Source organism: Aspergillus saccharolyticus, assembly GCF_003184585.1.
Source record: "Aspergillus saccharolyticus JOP 1030-1 unplaced genomic scaffold BP01scaffold_50, whole genome shotgun sequence".
In the NCBI taxonomy this organism is placed as follows: Eukaryota; Fungi; Ascomycota; class Eurotiomycetes; order Eurotiales; family Aspergillaceae; genus Aspergillus; species Aspergillus saccharolyticus.
In genome coordinates, this window is record NW_020290660.1 from 98,926 (window position 1) to 114,271 (window position 15,346).

A 15,346-nucleotide genomic window follows, 5' to 3' on the forward strand; every position below is an offset into this window, starting at 1 on the left:
CCAATACTTAAGATGAAGATCTCACTCACTTTTTGGCGGGGTCCAAGCCAAGATCCTGCGAGTCTGTGCCAGGTTGTTAACAGTTCCAGTGCATGCCCTGATCTCTTGCTTGATCTAGAGTCCAATCTACCAAGTTACGCCCACCCACTATGACGGTTGTTTCTCTTGCTACTGGGCCAGCAGTGGCTGCACCACCCACTCGTCCCCCAGTGATCCCTCTGATCATCAATGGAAAGGAGGAGTCAGCAGAGTCTACATTCGACGTGATCAGCCCATATACCAACGAGCCTTGCTGGAAAGCCGCCTCCGCCTCCCCGCAAGATGCCATTCGCGCTGTGGAGGCAGCAGAGGCAGCCTTCCCAGCGTGGTCGCAGACCAAACCCACCGTGCGGCGCGACATTCTCCTGAAGGCAGCAGACATCCTGGAGAATCGTCTCAAGGAGAATGCGGAATACATGCGGACAGAAATGGGCGCGGATGTGGGTGCGTCACAGTTCTTCATTGTTCCGCTCGGGATCGCCATGCTCAGGGACATCGCGGGGCGCATCACTTCCATTTGTGGCAGTGTACCCATTGTCGAGGAAGAAGGTCAGAGTGCGATGATCTACAAGGAGCCCATGGGAGTCATCCTGGGAATTGTGCCTTGGTATGTTGTGTCTTTCCATTAGTCCATCTTGGAGCTACAACGGCACGCTTAATTCACAAGTCAGCGAGGGTATGTGCATAATAAGACTGACACGTTTGCTCAAAGGAACGCACCATACGTCTTTGGCATCCGTGCTGCCGCGTGTGCGCTCGCCGCCGGCAACACGACGGTCCTGAAGGCCTCCGAAAACAGCCCTTGCAGCTACTGGGCGCTGACCCGTGCGTTCGTGGACGCAGGCATGCCGTCCGGTTGCTTCAACCTGATCACTTGCCGGCAGCAAGATGCCGCTCCGGTAGTCAATGCCATGGTCGAGCATCCGGCCGTGCGCAAAATCAACTTTACGGGAAGCACAGCCGTGGGTAGGAAATTGGCTGCAGTTTGCGGGCAGAACCTCAAACCCTGCTTGATGGAGTTGGGTGGGAAGAATAGCTCCATCGTATGCGCGGATGCCAACATTGAAACGGCCGTCAAGGGGGTCCTGGCCGGTGCTTATTTAAATGTAAGTTGCTGTTTCACCAGCGTCTCTGAAGGTCTGGCGTTGTCTGACGTCAAACTGTAGTCGGGTCAAATCTGCATGGCCACAGACCGCATCCTCGTTCACTCCTCCATCGCACCAGCTTTTATTGATGCGCTCAAGGCGGCGCTCAATTCGAACCTGGATCCCTCGTCGCCTCCTCCGACACTTGTGAGCATGGCGTCCAAGAAGCGTGTTGAGCGATTGGTGAAAGAGGCACTTGAAGGTGGTGCCCAGCTGCTTTCTGGTTCTATGGATGAGGGGGCACAGACTGGTGGTGGCGTGCGTATGCCTCCGATCCTTCTGGGTAATGTGACGGAGAACATGACAGTGTGGCAAGAAGAAGCCTTTGCTTCAGTGGCCGCCTGTATGGTTGTGAACAGCGACGAGGAAGCGATCCGACTAGCAAATAACAGCGGATATGGCTTGTCTGCAGCGGTGTTCACTGAAGACCTGCGCAAAGGTCTAGCGATGGCCAAGAAGATCCAATCTGGGTATGTCTCGAGCTGTATTTCCTTCCAAGCTCGCAATGCTAATTACTACTACTGCAGTGCCGTCCATATCAACAGCATGACCATTCATGACGAAGCTGTCCTTCCCCATGGTGGAGTGAAGAACAGTGGATGGGGCCGATTCAACTCATCCCAGGGATTGGAAGAATTCCTTGTGACCAAGAGCGTAACTTGGATGGACTGAACAGGTGTGTAGAGGCAAGCAAGGAGGAACCTGACGACGAAATGTACATAGAGAGGTTTTAGAGCGCGGTATACATGAGATCCCGGCCGCCGTGAGCGGTACATTCGATACTTCCACCACTACCAATGAACCATGTGTAGCATTTCTAGCGGAGTTTAGACATTATCCCGAGCATCAGCACGATCTGGCCCTCTCAACGCGTACAGTCAGTAGGAAATGACGAACCTATCTGTAAAAGTTATCCCGAACCCCCGAAACCACCTCTCTCCCAGCCTTCGGGATATCTCCCTCCGAGAAAGGAACCACCCCAAGAACCAGTCACGTAAATTACTGAACAACCACCAGACCGTGTAACGATAGACATTCCAGAACGGGTTCATCTCAAGCTACAAAATCGATACAGTCGGATCCTGCTGCTAATCTAATAACCTTAAAGGCACCACATGCTGGGGTTGGGAAGAGGAAGCGCTCAACTGCAGTGGCTAATGGGCTGTAGACCGTGTCGGCGATTGCTTTTACTGTATCTGGTAGTTTCAATTGACGAAAAGTCCTACGTCACCTGTGCAGCTCGGAATTCGAATTAGTCGCTATTGATTGGTGGATTAAGTGGTGTTGTCAGCAGGGTGATGGTCAGGTGATCAATTGCCGATCCTCAGGGTAACTGTACCAGACTACCGGTAAGTGTCGTTTGGTGTAAAGAATTTGTTACCGAGAGAGTAGATCGTGATATGGTATTACTATCTGGAAGAAAGAGATGAGTGCATCCGACCAGTTTGAAGCAGTCTTGTGAACAAGAGGGGAGAGTCGGTGTGGCTGTAGCATTCGAGGGGATGTAGTTGCTCCGTACTGTAGAATCAAGCCACTACCATTCGGTCCGAGGTACATGTTTCGGCTTGCGCGGAAGCGAGGGCAGTGATCCCGCTGAAGAGTGCATACTTACCTGGGGGTGATATACTACTGATTTCTCTTTACTGTCTACGAGTTATGTGCGAGTATATAGGATTACGTCTAGGCTTGTTTGAATCAGTGTTGGAATTAAGGATGACCAATATAGCAGCTATTGTAGCTTCGAGTCTTCAAGCTTGGGGAAGCATACCGGTATTCAAGGCTTGACATGGCGGGGAAAAATACCTGGCCGAGTACATCTGAAACCCCCACAAGAAGAGAGGGATCGTCCGCGCGGGGATGACGGGCTGACTTAAGCCTGGATGCTCATTTGCTCTTTTCCAGGGCATGTGAAAGGGACTCGAGCTCTACGGCGGTATTGAGCATCTGCTGACTTTTGTCTGGGATGGAAATATCTTGTTTCGGCATGTGATGGTATGTGAGAAGGAAACTCACAAATAGAAGTATATGTCTTGAGTCTTGCTATAGAGGATAGGTGTCTAGCATGACAGTCCCATCTTCATCCAGACAGAAAGTGGGTTAATCGATCCTCATACACCAAGTCAGACCAAGACAAATCAAGCATGTCAATAGTAGAGACAGACGGTAATGGTAATGGTAACTCAAGCCTCAGAGCTGGACAGTACCGGTACGTACGGTATGGACCAGGTAAGGGCGATGGAGGGAGGGAGGATGAGCCTCGGCCGATAAAGCAACTTCTCCCCCGATCGGCTTCTGAACGTGGAATTCCTGGGGTTTCTTAAGATCTGCCCATTCATCATTATTCACTCTTCTTCCGATTCTTCAAATACTTTGTAACCTGCTCTGCTCTCCATCTGTCTTTTGTCTTCTCATTTCTCCCCCACACATTTCTCCCCCACACATTTCCCCCCATCTTCCTCCTCCATCTCCTCTTCTGCACATCATGACGACTGCCCCCAGGATTATTGTGGTCGGCGGTGGATGTGAGTCTCGGTCTCTCACTTAACCCTTTCCAGCTTTCCCCGCATTGCTGACCATTGCCTTCTCGCTCAGTGTCCGGTCTCAGTGCCGCCCACACCGTCTATCTCAACGGTGGAAATGTCCTCGTTCTCGATAAGCAGGGTGCGTTTTCCATAAGACTATGGAGTCCCAAATTGAAGTCGCGCTCTTTTCTGCTCTCAAGGCTAACTCCAGACAGCCTTCTTCGGTGGCAACTCCACCAAAGCCACTTCCGGTATCAATGGCGCCCTGACGCGCACCCAGGTTGACCTCGGCATCCCCGACAGTGTCAAGACCTTTTACGAAGATACTCTCAAATCCGCCAGAGACAAAGCCCGCCCAGACCTCATCAAGGTCCTAACTTACAATTCTGCTGCCGCCGTGGAATGGCTGCAGGATGTCTTCAACCTTGATCTGACACTCGTCTCCCGCCTGGGGTGAGTCCTCCTTCGTCAGCGTTTCTGTAGCCTTGATCGCCTATGCTGACCTGCCTAGTGGTCACTCCCAGCCCCGCACACACCGTGGTCACGATGCCAAGTTCCCCGGAATGGCCATCACCTACGCCCTCATGCAACGGCTAGAAGAGCTCACCGAGGCGGAGCCCGACCGTGTCCAGATTATCAAGAAAGCCCGCGTCACCTCTATCAACAAGTCCGGAAACACTGTTACGGGTGTTACCTATGAGTACGACGGTGAGACGCACACCGCTGATGGTGTGGTCGTTCTGGCCACAGGTGGCTATGCTGCCGACTTTGGTGATGGGTCTCTTCTCAAGCAGCACCGCCCAGACACTTTCGGTCTGTCCAGCACCAACGGTACCCATGCCACGGGCGATGGTCAAAAGATGTTGATGGAGATTGGCGCGAACGGGATTGACATGGACAAGGTCCAGGTGCACCCTACTGGTCTGGTCGACCCCAAGGACCCCACCGCCAAGTTCAAGTTCCTGGCTGCCGAGGCCCTTCGTGGTGAGGGTGGTCTCCTCCTCAACTCGGACGGTGAGCGTTTCTCCGATGAGTTGGGTCACCGTGACTACGTTTCCGGGCAGATGTGGAAGGAGAAGGAGAAGAACAAGTGGCCTATCCGCCTTGTGCTCAACAGCAAGGCCTCGAATGTGCTTGATTTCCACACTCGTCACTACTCCGGTCGTGGCTTGATGAGGAAGATGACGGGCAAGGAGCTGGCCAAGGAGATTGGCTGCGGCGAGGCTGCTCTCAAGAAGACCTTCGACGACTACAACGCCATCGCTGAGGGCAAGAAGAAGGACCCCTGGGGCAAGCGTTTCTTCCACAACCTGCCATTCAGCATCGATGATGACTTCCATGTGGCTCTCATGGAGCCCGTCCTCCACTTCACCATGGGTGGTATTGAGATCAACCAGCACGCCGAGGTTCTCAACAGCGAGAAGCAGCCTTTCGAGGGACTCTACGCCTGCGGTGAGCTTGCCGGTGGTGTTCACGGTGCCAATCGTCTAGGTGGTTCCTCTCTCTTGGGCTGCGTTGTGTACGGCCGTGTTGCCGGTGACAGCGCTAGCCAGTACCTCTTCAAGCGTCTTCTCTCTGGTGGCGCATCGACTGCCCAGCAGCGTCTGGGCCAGATCTCTCTGCACATCGACCCGTCGACCCCCGGCAAGATCGCCGTCGAATGGACTGGAGCCGGTACTGGTAGCGGTCAAATCTCTGCGGGTGCCGGAACTCCTGCTGCTTCGGCTCAGGCCGCGAAGTCTAGCGCCACTCCCGCGGGGGCCCCGGAGACTGCCAAGCCCAACAGCCCGGCCAAGTTCAGCATCCCTGAAAAGGAGTATACCATGGAGGAGGTTGCCAAGCACAACAAGAAGGAGGACCTGTGGATCGTGGTTAAGGGGGTTGTATTAGATGTCACTAACTGGTTGGACGAGCACCCCGGCGGTGCCAATGCTCTGTTCAACTTCATGGGTCGTGATGCCACCGAAGGTTTGTTTCCCCTCCCGGCTCTTGTCGATGCTCTGAGACTAATTGGCCTTAATAGAATTCGCGATGCTCCACGACGACGAGGTAATCCCGAAGTACGCCGCCCACATTGTCATTGGCCGGGTCAAGGGACAGACCCCTAGCCTAGAGCTATGATAGAGTGCGGTAGAGTCTTGGATTTTGTTCAGAAAATGATATTGTAGCCATGTTGATACATACCCTAGTCAGTTCGATTACTTTGTTTTTTTTTTTTTCTTTGCTTGTTGTGGTGCATGGCTTTTGATCATGATGGGGCTCGAAGTGCATTTTTTTGGCTCGGTTTTTGTAACATACAAGTTGGATACAGACATCAATTGATGTTCATCTTAGATGTGTTGTTCCGGTTTAGAATTTGTAGCTGGTGGGTTTACCATGTAGGCTTCTAGGCTTGATGGAAGGAAAATGGGTAGGAGTGAGTAGGTGCCGAGAGATCCGCCAGGGTTGTTGCGAAAGACACTATAATAGCTATTATAATAGTATTAAAGACTAAATATTATAGATTATTTAGCTAATATTTCAATTTCTTAGTCTAAGAAATATAATTAACTTGTTCTACGGAGTGCATACCTAGCACCCGATTTTGAAAGACCGTTGCTACATCACGTCCGTTACTTCCGTCTTCTCTTTCTGTCCTTCAATTCCTTGAACACACCCCGACAAATATTCACAATGGCGAAAGGATCAAGAGAAGCGTTAAGTCTGATCTCCCCGGCCTGGTGCTGTCGATATGACCGATCGGCAGGACACAGCAGGTTGCGGGTCGAGATCCTGAGTTCTCCTGTTTGGGCGAGATCCACGAGAGAGCCTCGAGGGGGGGGAGGAGGGTTTGTGATAAGAAGGCCATGGACGTCATCGAATTTAAGCCGGGATGATTTCACAATTTTTGGTCTTCGCGTCAGAGTCGAAGTGGGGGGTTCTGTCGTGCCTTGACAGGAAACTATAACCTGTGGATTTACTTTACGCCTGGATATGTGATTCAGTCGGTTCTTGGAGGAAGTGAGTGACATTTGAAACAGGGCCTTGTCTAGCTTTCAAGGATTATTGGGCTTCTAGACCCCATCATGTGGGTTTCAGAACCAGCTTATTTGGTGGATAGATCAGATAACTAGTCCGGTTGCAACCTGCTGCAGAGCATATTGACTTCTTGAATATCTTCGGTGCCGTCACGAGGAGACCGGTGAATCTTCCTTCAGCTCGTGTCGGATGAAACTGGGCTGAGGCTGTTATTGTTATCTGACATGTTAGACAGGACAGGAATGTCTTATCAACTAGTGGGTGCAGTTGAGGCTGTAGTCACTATAATTACTTGCATCGTCGTGGTGGTGGCTTATCTAATGTTTCATTCATTAGTTAATTAGTTAACTTAGCTAACTACTTCGCTATTGTTGGTCCCTGGAATCAATGCTTCCATCCTCAACCATTTGAAGACTGATCAACATTAACACCTTAGGGAGGTCAAGTAAGGCCAATCTAGATCGAATCCCGACTCCACTCACAATATTAGCATGATTTGACCTGAGCAGACTAATATGGTCATTGGGTGTCAGCTTTCAAGTGGCCTGATCGTCTCTGCCTGTGCTGACCAGACCAGATCGATATCCGGCCCACTCCGATGGCTGGCGGCACACAGCCGCAACATCAACACTCCACGATAACAACAACAGCAGCAGCAGCATTCCGCTTCGCCAGTATCCAACTCCTGCGCCTTCTATCGCCACTACGGGACTTCAATCCTTGGAAATACAATCGTCTCTGATCAACCAACCCTGTCAGTCTCCCGGCGAAAGCCCGGCCTACACAAGATTCGTCCTCGGCCGAAGACGACGGACTAGATCGGGATCGGCCCCTTACTACGATTCCCAACTGATCATCTCCGTTCATGGTGCCTTACAAGTTCTCCACTGTCTATTCCACTCAATCAATCCCACCATCCCACCCACTTGCGGGGTGGGATCGGGGCAATGGCACCCGCGCGTGAGAGCTGAAAAGCTGCTGGAACCACATTCATTGGCAATTTGGAATCTGTGGCCCAATCTACTGACAAGTGGAAAATTTCTCTTGCTCTCCCCCGACGAGAGAAGTGGGGACATTGGTCTTCCGCTTCAATTGTATCTTTAATCTATTTGCCGTTTGGTCATTGGGCCGCTAATCATGAATCGTGTTCAGCGCCGGTCGTGGATGGAGGAACAGAGATGACGGCTGGTGAAAAGAAAAAAAAGTGGGCAGTGCTGACTGAGACGCTTCTCTCGCGCATTTCCGTGGAAAAGACAAAAGCTTGAAGGAGGAGGGTTAGTTACGTTTGATTGTTTAGCAAGGGTAGTGGTCGTCTGTGGAGATTGGAGAGGGGGAACGGCTGCGCGACAATGGCCCAGATGCTCCGAAGGAGCGAGCCTTCAAGGCCCGAAATCTCGCGTGCTAAGTGCCAGGAGCAGCTGCGGCGGCAGCTGCTGGGGATCATACAAATGCTGTTTCTCCTTTCCTGATACGCGGGCTTCCCCTTACGTTGCTTTCCCACGTCCAGCGTTGATTTGTGTATACCACTCGACCCGCGAAGCAAAGGCGTTTGGTGGCTGGCCACGGACTCTTTCGGTCCCCTCGTTCGTTTTGTCGATTTCCCAAGTGCATCGCCATAATTCCTATCTTGCCATCGATCACCGAAGGTATCGAGGACTATTAGTCCCAGCACTCATCACAATGCCAAACCGGCCAAAGTTGGACCAATTTGATATCCGGCATGTAGATCGTCGGGAGCTATACACAGACTTCAGGAAGCGTATTGCATACCTCAAGGCCTTTTTGAATTTGGTGGACGGTACGGGATCTCTCTTTCCCGGTTGGCTCTCGCCAATGTCCCATATATATGCTAAGCTAAACCTGTCTTCAGATGATATTATTGTCTTCAACAAAGGGGCCAAGTACCTGAAGAGCGCGATTCCAGACCTCACGCATCGTCTGTACAGCAAAATGCTCGAGTTCGACATCACTGCCCGCGCGCTACGGACCCGCAACACCGCCTGCCATGCGCATGTGGAGGACCTATTCACGATTGACAGTCCCCACGTGGAGCGGCGCAAGATCTTCTGGAAATGGTATTTGACTCGGCTGTGCAATGACCCGAGCCAGATGGAGTACTGGGAGTACTTGGAGAAGGTAGGGTGAGTCGCGGGCTCTGCGCTCTGGGAATCGTTGGGTGGTTTCTGACATTGAACTTTCAGGAGGATGCATACTGGTAAAGAACTGCTGCACCCCTTGAACATCGAATACATTCATATGAACGCCTGCCTACGATACGTTGAAGACTTGTTGATCGAATGGATCTCCCTCCATCCGGAGATGACCGTTCGCTTCAAATTCGCCCTGATCCGCGCCGTGAACAAGATCATGTGCATCCAGAACGACTTGATCTCGAAATGCTACATTCCCGCAGGGCAGGAGTATGAAGAAAACGAGGGTGATGAGCCCACCATCCCCACGACGACAGCAGCAGCAGCAGCAGCAGCAGACTCGGACCCCCGTCGACCCAGTCTCGACGCCGCAACAATGGCATCACCTCACTTCCGGCCTCGCGCTGAATCCCAGGCCACCACCGGTACGACGGCCTCGAAGACGGCGAGCAGCATCCGGAGCGCCGAAACGCAGTTCTCGTCGTTGGCGCTGGATAAGGACAGAGACAGTCCGCTTCCGAGTTGCCTTACGCCAGGGTTGCCTTCCTCGTTGTCGCGACCAACCTCCCCCGCGGGCGAGTCGCTCAGCGCGAAAAGCATGACGACCACCACGAACAGCATAGCCGACCTCACCGCTCGGACCGGCTCCATGTCTACGATTGGCACCTTCTCCGACTCGTACGTGTCATACCCAGCCACTCCGCCTTCGACGTCTTCGAGCAGCAGTCTGCGCCCTGGACCGACGAACGCAAATATCTGGCGGAATTCCATGGTTGAGCTTGTGGCGCCGTTGACGGTGGAGTCGTTGCAGACGCTGGAGACGAAGATCTGGTCTGAGAGGATTTGACTTTGGGGTATGCTTGAGGGATAGTGCGGTATATTTTCTATTGGCCTGCTTGGTTCTGATTGTACATAGAAATGATGATAATATTGATTCTTCTGCCGTGTTGTGCTTTGATCGGATACGGTGCATTCACAGGGCAACAGGTATCTGTTCAGTATGCCTGTGTAGAACATCGTAATAAACAGGGAAAGCTATGACGTAGACCTATATCTCGTTCATATTGATTGTTGTTGTGTGCTATCAAGGATTGTATCTAAGCTCAGGTGAATGCGGTCTAGCTTTGTGCTTTTTATAGGGTGTTCACGCTGATGCGTTCATATTCTGCGAAGGACGATGATTTGTCTGGTATATGATATAGATGGTTCAGGGTCCGACTGCTAGTGTCACGGGTATATGTACGGCGGATTGGTTGGGCTGAGTACCTATGCTTGTGGAGGAACCTGGAATTGTGATTAATGATTTAGGTAACTATTGCAGGATACTACCGTCGACATCAGATAAATATGTAGCGATAAGTTGAGATCAAGCCATTGGAGGGGCAAGGCAGCGCCGCTGGGTTTACTACTTAGTTACTAACTAGGTAGTCATTGACATCGTATTGGCTGGATGATTTTATGCAGTGTAGATTTTTATTGACATTAGTGAACAGTGATACTCCATGTAAGTTAGCTTGTACTGGTGGCTCTACATTGTACTCTACTTACGCAGCCCAAGTCGCACGGTAGCTTCACTGTCTGCGGATATATTCATAATCATCACCTAGGTAAGGCTATTTCCCATAGTCCGAGATATACGCTACGCTACGCTGGACCCGTCTGCATATGCTTCAGTATCATCCTCAATCGTCGCACCGCAGGTCCTTCGTCCACAGGTTCACCGTTCAGCTCATTCTTCTTCGTGGACTGCATTTCCTGCTGGGCGGCTTCCAGCGTAGGCTGCAGATACCCCCAGACCTCGTCGTGATAGCGCTCTTCGACCGTGAGCCAGTCCGCTGCGCCTGGTAGCCCCGTCAGGACCGCGTCGCGTAGGACCACTGCCTCCGAGTTGGTGGTCGACGGAACGGTCTCCAAGAAACTGCCGATGTCTGGCACGAGGCTACGCGGGTTCAAGTGGTTCGTGCTGCTGCTGCTGCCGCCGCCGCCGCTGCTGCTGCTCGCGGGGAGCGCGCGACGGAAGGATTCGATGATCTGGATCTCTGCCGGGGTGAGCTGGACGGGCGCGGAGAGGTCCGTCTCGATGATGTCCGCTGGTTCGTCGGCAGAGGCAGGGAAGTTGGGGTCGAAGGTCGAGTCGGAGAGGAGGGAGACTACAGCCGCGCCGTCGGAGGAATCGGCCGCCGCTCTTCTGCCTTGTTCAATTTCCTCCAAAGACGAACCTCCCCCCTCGCCGATGTGTGAATCGTCGCTGCGTGTCCATCTCCCCTTGCCTTTATCCCTGTCCACTGTGCTTAATCCCGCTGCTGCGGGTGCGGTTGCTGCTGCTGCTGCTGCTGCAAGGTACATTCCATCGTTACTGTCGAGGGATGTCTCCCCATATGTGCGCTGGAATTCATCTTCCGCGAGCGAAGGGAGCTCGAACCCTCCGACTCGAGCGGGAGACGATGAACGGAATGTTTGGGATTGCGTGGACTGTTCAGCCCGTGAAGAGCTAGAGCGGGTGGTGTCGTGGTATTGTTGCGCGGCCGCTAGGGCGGACTGTGAGGCGGAGAAGGAGGTGGAGGAAGAGGAGGAGGCTTTCCCACTGCCGGCCAGCAATTGAGCGGTCTCTGCAGAAGGCGGGGCGGAGGGGGAAAAGACATTCTTTGCGAGTCCGGCTGCAGAATCCTGTATGCGACTGGCTAACGAGCGGCCCTCCTGCCCGTCTGCGCTGGCCCCGGCGGATGGTTTGGGCTCGGGCTCTTTGCGGTGAGGGATGGCGGGTTTGTCGTCACTGCTGCCCCGCTTCTGGTCGTCGGGCATGGTTCGTGATGAAGAAGAGGGAAGAGGAGGAGGAGGAGGAGGAGGAGGAGGAGGAGGAGAAAGGGAGTAATCGACCTATTCTGTCAATGAGGGGGCGCTGGATGAACAAAGAGACTAAGTAAATAAAGAAGGATCCAATTCTGCAAGCTATACGGAGTATACTAGACTATATGATCAAGTGTTCGGCTCAACGGCCTCCCCGTCGGTCGGAAATGGATAGAGTCAAGCAGGACACGCATGTGAAGAGCCTCAGGCCGGCAATAGCGATGGATTCCTGAGAATCAGGGCTGCCAGAAGGAAAAAACGCCCGATCATATCATGGATCCGATCACTTTAGTATACGGCAAGCCCGAAACGGCTCTCCCCGGTCATTATGATGAATCGGGACGGATTCTCTGCAGCTGAATGGTTTACTTTCCGGGGGTTCCTTCATTGTTAGTCATGACCTTTGTAATGATAGTTCAGGTAGCTTCACGGTGATGCCGGAGCTCTATGCAGAAGACCACGCCGGACTCATATCTCATAAATGGAGAGAATTGCCTTTGCGGAGTGGGAATGATTTTCCGATACGAACACCTCGATTGTGCGGAAGATCCATTGATCTATCAGAACAGACCGACTGCTAACTAACAGTACTTTACAGCTGAGAGTGGTTGATGTCAGCGCCCAGCTTCAGTTGGGTTGTTGTTGTTGCGTGTGGGTTTGACTTAAATTAACTTACTGTAAGTTACTCTAATCTTCCCTCTCTCTCTCTCCCCCCCACCACCAACCGACCGGACGGGTGTTTCCAAACCAAACCATCGCCTCACCCTCAAGGCTCAACCACTACGAAGTTACTAACTAACCACAGCTAAACCACCACCACCACCACCGCCGCACTTCTCCTCCTCCTCTTCTCTATCTCGCCCAAAGTATCGTCATCTTTCTTCCTTCCCACTTTCCCCTCCTAATCCTTCCCCCCTCCTCTCTCCCCCCCCTCCCCCCATCACGTCTTTTCTAAACCCCATCCTCTCTCTGTTTCTCCACCATTTTAACGGCCATCCCTTCTGGCCGGTTCTATCCGTTTTCCTTGAGATTTCTTTTTCTTTCTCATAGATTATCCCGCCCGCCAGTCTTGATGCACCCCAGAGAAGGGACTTGAAGGCAATACTAAAAATCCACCCCTCACACACACACAAAAAAAGAACACATCCCCTCTCTTCTTTTTATCATCATCGTCTTGCTTTGATCTTGTCAGCTTTGGCTGTCAATCTTTCGTCATCTTCAGCATACAACTGACTCACCCGGCCTCTGCCAATTCACCTGCTCGGCGGGCATCACGGCCTGGATTCCTTCCTCTCCGCCCGTTGCATTCCCTACCCGAGTCTTGCAACCCACAACTTCACGCACTTCTCATCCCCACAGCGTAACCTGTCGTCTGATCTCCGCTACTCGCATCAATCGATCCTTCTTGTTTAGTCGCCCACCACATAGATCATCGCGTGAAAAGTTCTCCCGCTCGAGTCTCTCCGCACGATATCGATATCGGCAGAACCCCCACCTTAATTTTCTCAACCCAAGATCCGCAACTTCTGGATCTTGACACCTTTCGTTCGTGCTTTCCTGGACGCTGCCCCGACAGAGGGTAGATTCGGAAGAAAATGGTAGACAGGGATCCAGGTACTCCCACCTGGAAGTTCACGCAGTAAGTATCGCCTGCCAACTATTCTCTTCGTGGTTTGGTGTTCGACGAGTGCCCTGCTAGCAATCCGTCTTCCATCTGGTCCTCCTGCCCGTAGCACTAACCGTCAATAGATGCTTTGGTGATAAAGGAGATGTGGAGGACATCACGGAAGGTACGTTGCCTAGATGACTTGTCTTGATGGATTCGCCTCTCGGAGGACCCCTCCACCTCAAAGCCTGACGGCGTCGGCGGGATGGACTGACCGTTTCTCTTTTGTCGACTAGCCGATATTATTTCGACCGTCGAGTTCGACCACACCGGAAACTACTTAGCTACAGGTGACAAGGGAGGACGAGTGGTGTTGTTCGAGAGGAATGAAACGGTACCGATGCCCACAGCCCACTATGACACCGGTCGGGTCTAATGATACCGCAGAAAAAAACCTGTGAATACAAGTTCCACACCGAATTCCAGTCGCACGAACCGGAGTTTGATTACCTGAAGTCTCTGGAGATCGAAGAGAAGATCAACAAGATTAAGTGGTGCAGGCGGCAGAATGCATCCCATTTCCTTCTTTCGACGAACGATAAGACGATAAAATTGTGGAAGGTCTTCGACAAGTCCTTGAAGGTTGTTGCAGAGAACAACCTCTCGAGCGAGCTGACTCCCGCGGGTGTGGGTGGTGGCGGCGCGCCCCGTGCGCCCCGACTCAACTTCAAGGATCCCTCGATGCTGAAGCTTCCTCGGATGACGCATCATGACACGGTTGTAGCCGCTGTTCCCCGAAGGACTTATGCCAACGCGCATGCGTATCACATCAACAGTATCTCCGTCAACAGTGATGGAGAGACCTTCATCAGCAGCGATGATCTGCGAATCAACCTGTGGAACCTGAACATCCAAGACCAGAGCTTCAACATCGTCGATATCAAACCCGCGAACATGGAGGAACTCACGGAGGTCATCACAGCCGCCGAATTTCACCCAGTCAGCTGTAACTGGTTCATGTACGCCAGCTCCAAGGGCACAATCAAGCTGGCAGATATGCGGCAGCGGGCATTGTGCGACGAACATTCCAAACGTAAGTCCTCTCAACTCTTGGTGGGAAGTCATCGGCCTGACATGCCCCTCTACAGTTTTCGAACAAGAGGAAGACGCCTCCTCCCGCTCCTTCTTCTCCGAAATCATCTCCTCAATTTCCGACGTACGATTCTCGCACGACGGCCGATACATCGTATCGAGGGACTACCTGACTGTCAAGATCTGGGACGTCAACATGGAGAGACAACCTGTCAAGACGATTCCCATCCACGAGCACCTGCGACCCCGCTTGTGCGACACCTACGAAAACGATAGCATATTCGACAAGTTTGAGGTCGTATTTTCGGGCGACGCGGAGAACGTGATGACCGGCAGCTACAACAACAATTTCATGATCTACCCCACCGACCAAAGCAAGGAGACCGAAATTGTGTTGCAGGCCGACAAGTCGGCTTTCAAGGCCAAGAAGGTTGGTGTCCCGACCCCCATGAACAAGGGCGCCAATGGCAAGAAGAATGGATCCCGCGCTGGCAGCCCGGCAGGCCCTGGAAGCCGGATGAAGAAGGAGACCGATGCGGACCAGATCGACTTCAACAAGAAGATCTTGCATATGAGCTGGCATCCTTATGAGGACAGTATCGCTATTGCTGCTACTAACAACGTGAGTCCCCCTCCTTGCATTCGTGGCATATTCCGGCTGACTCCTATGTGCTAGTTATTTGTCTTCTCCGCACTGTAAGTATTTCGACCAGGTGGCTATAATCATAATTGGACAGGGCGTGTCAGTATGTGAGACAGAGCAATCGTGGGACAGATATGAGACAAATGAAACTCCTAGCAGCAGCATTTGAAGATCCAAAATTAAGTTGCCAGTTCAAGTTCAGAACCTTCCCTTTCATTATCTTGGAGCTTGGTCGCGCCATCCGGTTTCGAGTCTATTGTCCGCCTGTCCCTTCAACCTGATGT

At 52.3% G+C, this 15,346-nt stretch overlaps 6 protein-coding genes across 6 annotated transcripts; 4 read left to right on the plus strand and 2 right to left on the minus strand.

Annotated features, from left to right (window-relative positions):
* Positions 1 to 47: 47 nt before the first annotated feature.
* On the plus strand, positions 48 to 1,856 carry BP01DRAFT_418889 (aldehyde dehydrogenase; the record flags this gene model as incomplete). Its single annotated transcript, XM_025579364.1, has 4 exons — positions 48 to 646; positions 752 to 1,145; positions 1,206 to 1,654; positions 1,712 to 1,856. The coding sequence occupies exons 1-4, from the start codon at positions 150 to 152 to the stop codon at positions 1,854 to 1,856; spliced, it is 1,485 nt and encodes a 494-aa protein (XP_025427206.1). The 5' UTR covers positions 48 to 149.
* Positions 1,857 to 4,037: 2,181 nt separating this feature from the next.
* Positions 4,038 to 5,841, plus strand: osm1 (putative fumarate reductase Osm1). The gene is made up of 2 exons (XM_025575960.1): positions 4,038 to 5,674; positions 5,730 to 5,841. Exons 1-2 carry the CDS (start codon positions 4,270 to 4,272, stop codon positions 5,825 to 5,827), a joined length of 1,503 nt encoding a protein of 500 aa, XP_025427207.1. The 5' UTR covers positions 4,038 to 4,269; the 3' UTR covers positions 5,828 to 5,841.
* A 410-nt stretch (positions 5,842 to 6,251) lies between these two features.
* Positions 6,252 to 7,033, minus strand: BP01DRAFT_182866 (uncharacterized protein). Its single transcript, XM_025570884.1, has one exon. The coding sequence runs from the start codon at positions 6,715 to 6,717 to the stop codon at positions 6,319 to 6,321; it is 399 nt and encodes a 132-aa protein (XP_025427208.1). The 5' UTR covers positions 6,718 to 7,033; the 3' UTR covers positions 6,252 to 6,318.
* A 1,371-nt stretch (positions 7,034 to 8,404) lies between these two features.
* On the plus strand, positions 8,405 to 9,154 carry BP01DRAFT_306262 (protoglobin family protein; the record flags this gene model as incomplete). The annotated part of the gene is made up of 3 exons (XM_025572225.1): positions 8,405 to 8,522; positions 8,595 to 8,865; positions 8,926 to 9,154. Coding segments are annotated over 3 exons (618 nt in total), but the record flags the coding sequence as incomplete, so codon positions are not given.
* A 1,228-nt stretch (positions 9,155 to 10,382) lies between these two features.
* BP01DRAFT_360646 (uncharacterized protein) lies at positions 10,383 to 11,925 on the minus strand. Its single transcript, XM_025575961.1, has one exon. The coding sequence runs from the start codon at positions 11,674 to 11,676 to the stop codon at positions 10,519 to 10,521; it is 1,158 nt and encodes a 385-aa protein (XP_025427210.1). The 5' UTR covers positions 11,677 to 11,925; the 3' UTR covers positions 10,383 to 10,518.
* Positions 11,926 to 13,316: 1,391 nt separating this feature from the next.
* Positions 13,317 to 15,119, plus strand: BP01DRAFT_306400 (protein phosphatase 2A regulatory subunit CDC55; the record flags this gene model as incomplete). Its single annotated transcript, XM_025572235.1, has 6 exons — positions 13,317 to 13,360; positions 13,471 to 13,511; positions 13,624 to 13,721; positions 13,775 to 14,420; positions 14,476 to 15,041; positions 15,096 to 15,119. 6 exons carry the CDS (start codon positions 13,317 to 13,319, stop codon positions 15,117 to 15,119), a joined length of 1,419 nt encoding a protein of 472 aa, XP_025427211.1.
* Positions 15,120 to 15,346: the final 227 nt, after the last annotated feature.

Bases quoted from the DNA above. Each gene is read 5' to 3' on its own strand.
- BP01DRAFT_182866 (XM_025570884.1), bottom strand. From the start codon at position 6,717: ATGTCACTCACTTCCTCCAAGAACCGACTGAATCACATATCCAGGCGT.
- BP01DRAFT_360646 (XM_025575961.1), bottom strand. From the start codon at position 11,676: ATGCCCGACGACCAGAAGCGGGGCAGCAGTGACGACAAACCCGCCATC.
- osm1 (XM_025575960.1), top strand. From the start codon at position 4,270: ATGGCCATCACCTACGCCCTCATGCAACGGCTAGAAGAGCTCACCGAG. The intron at 5,675-5,729 runs GTTTGTTTCCCC...TGGCCTTAATAG, and splicing joins GGGTCGTGATGCCACCGAAG to AATTCGCGATGCTCCACGAC.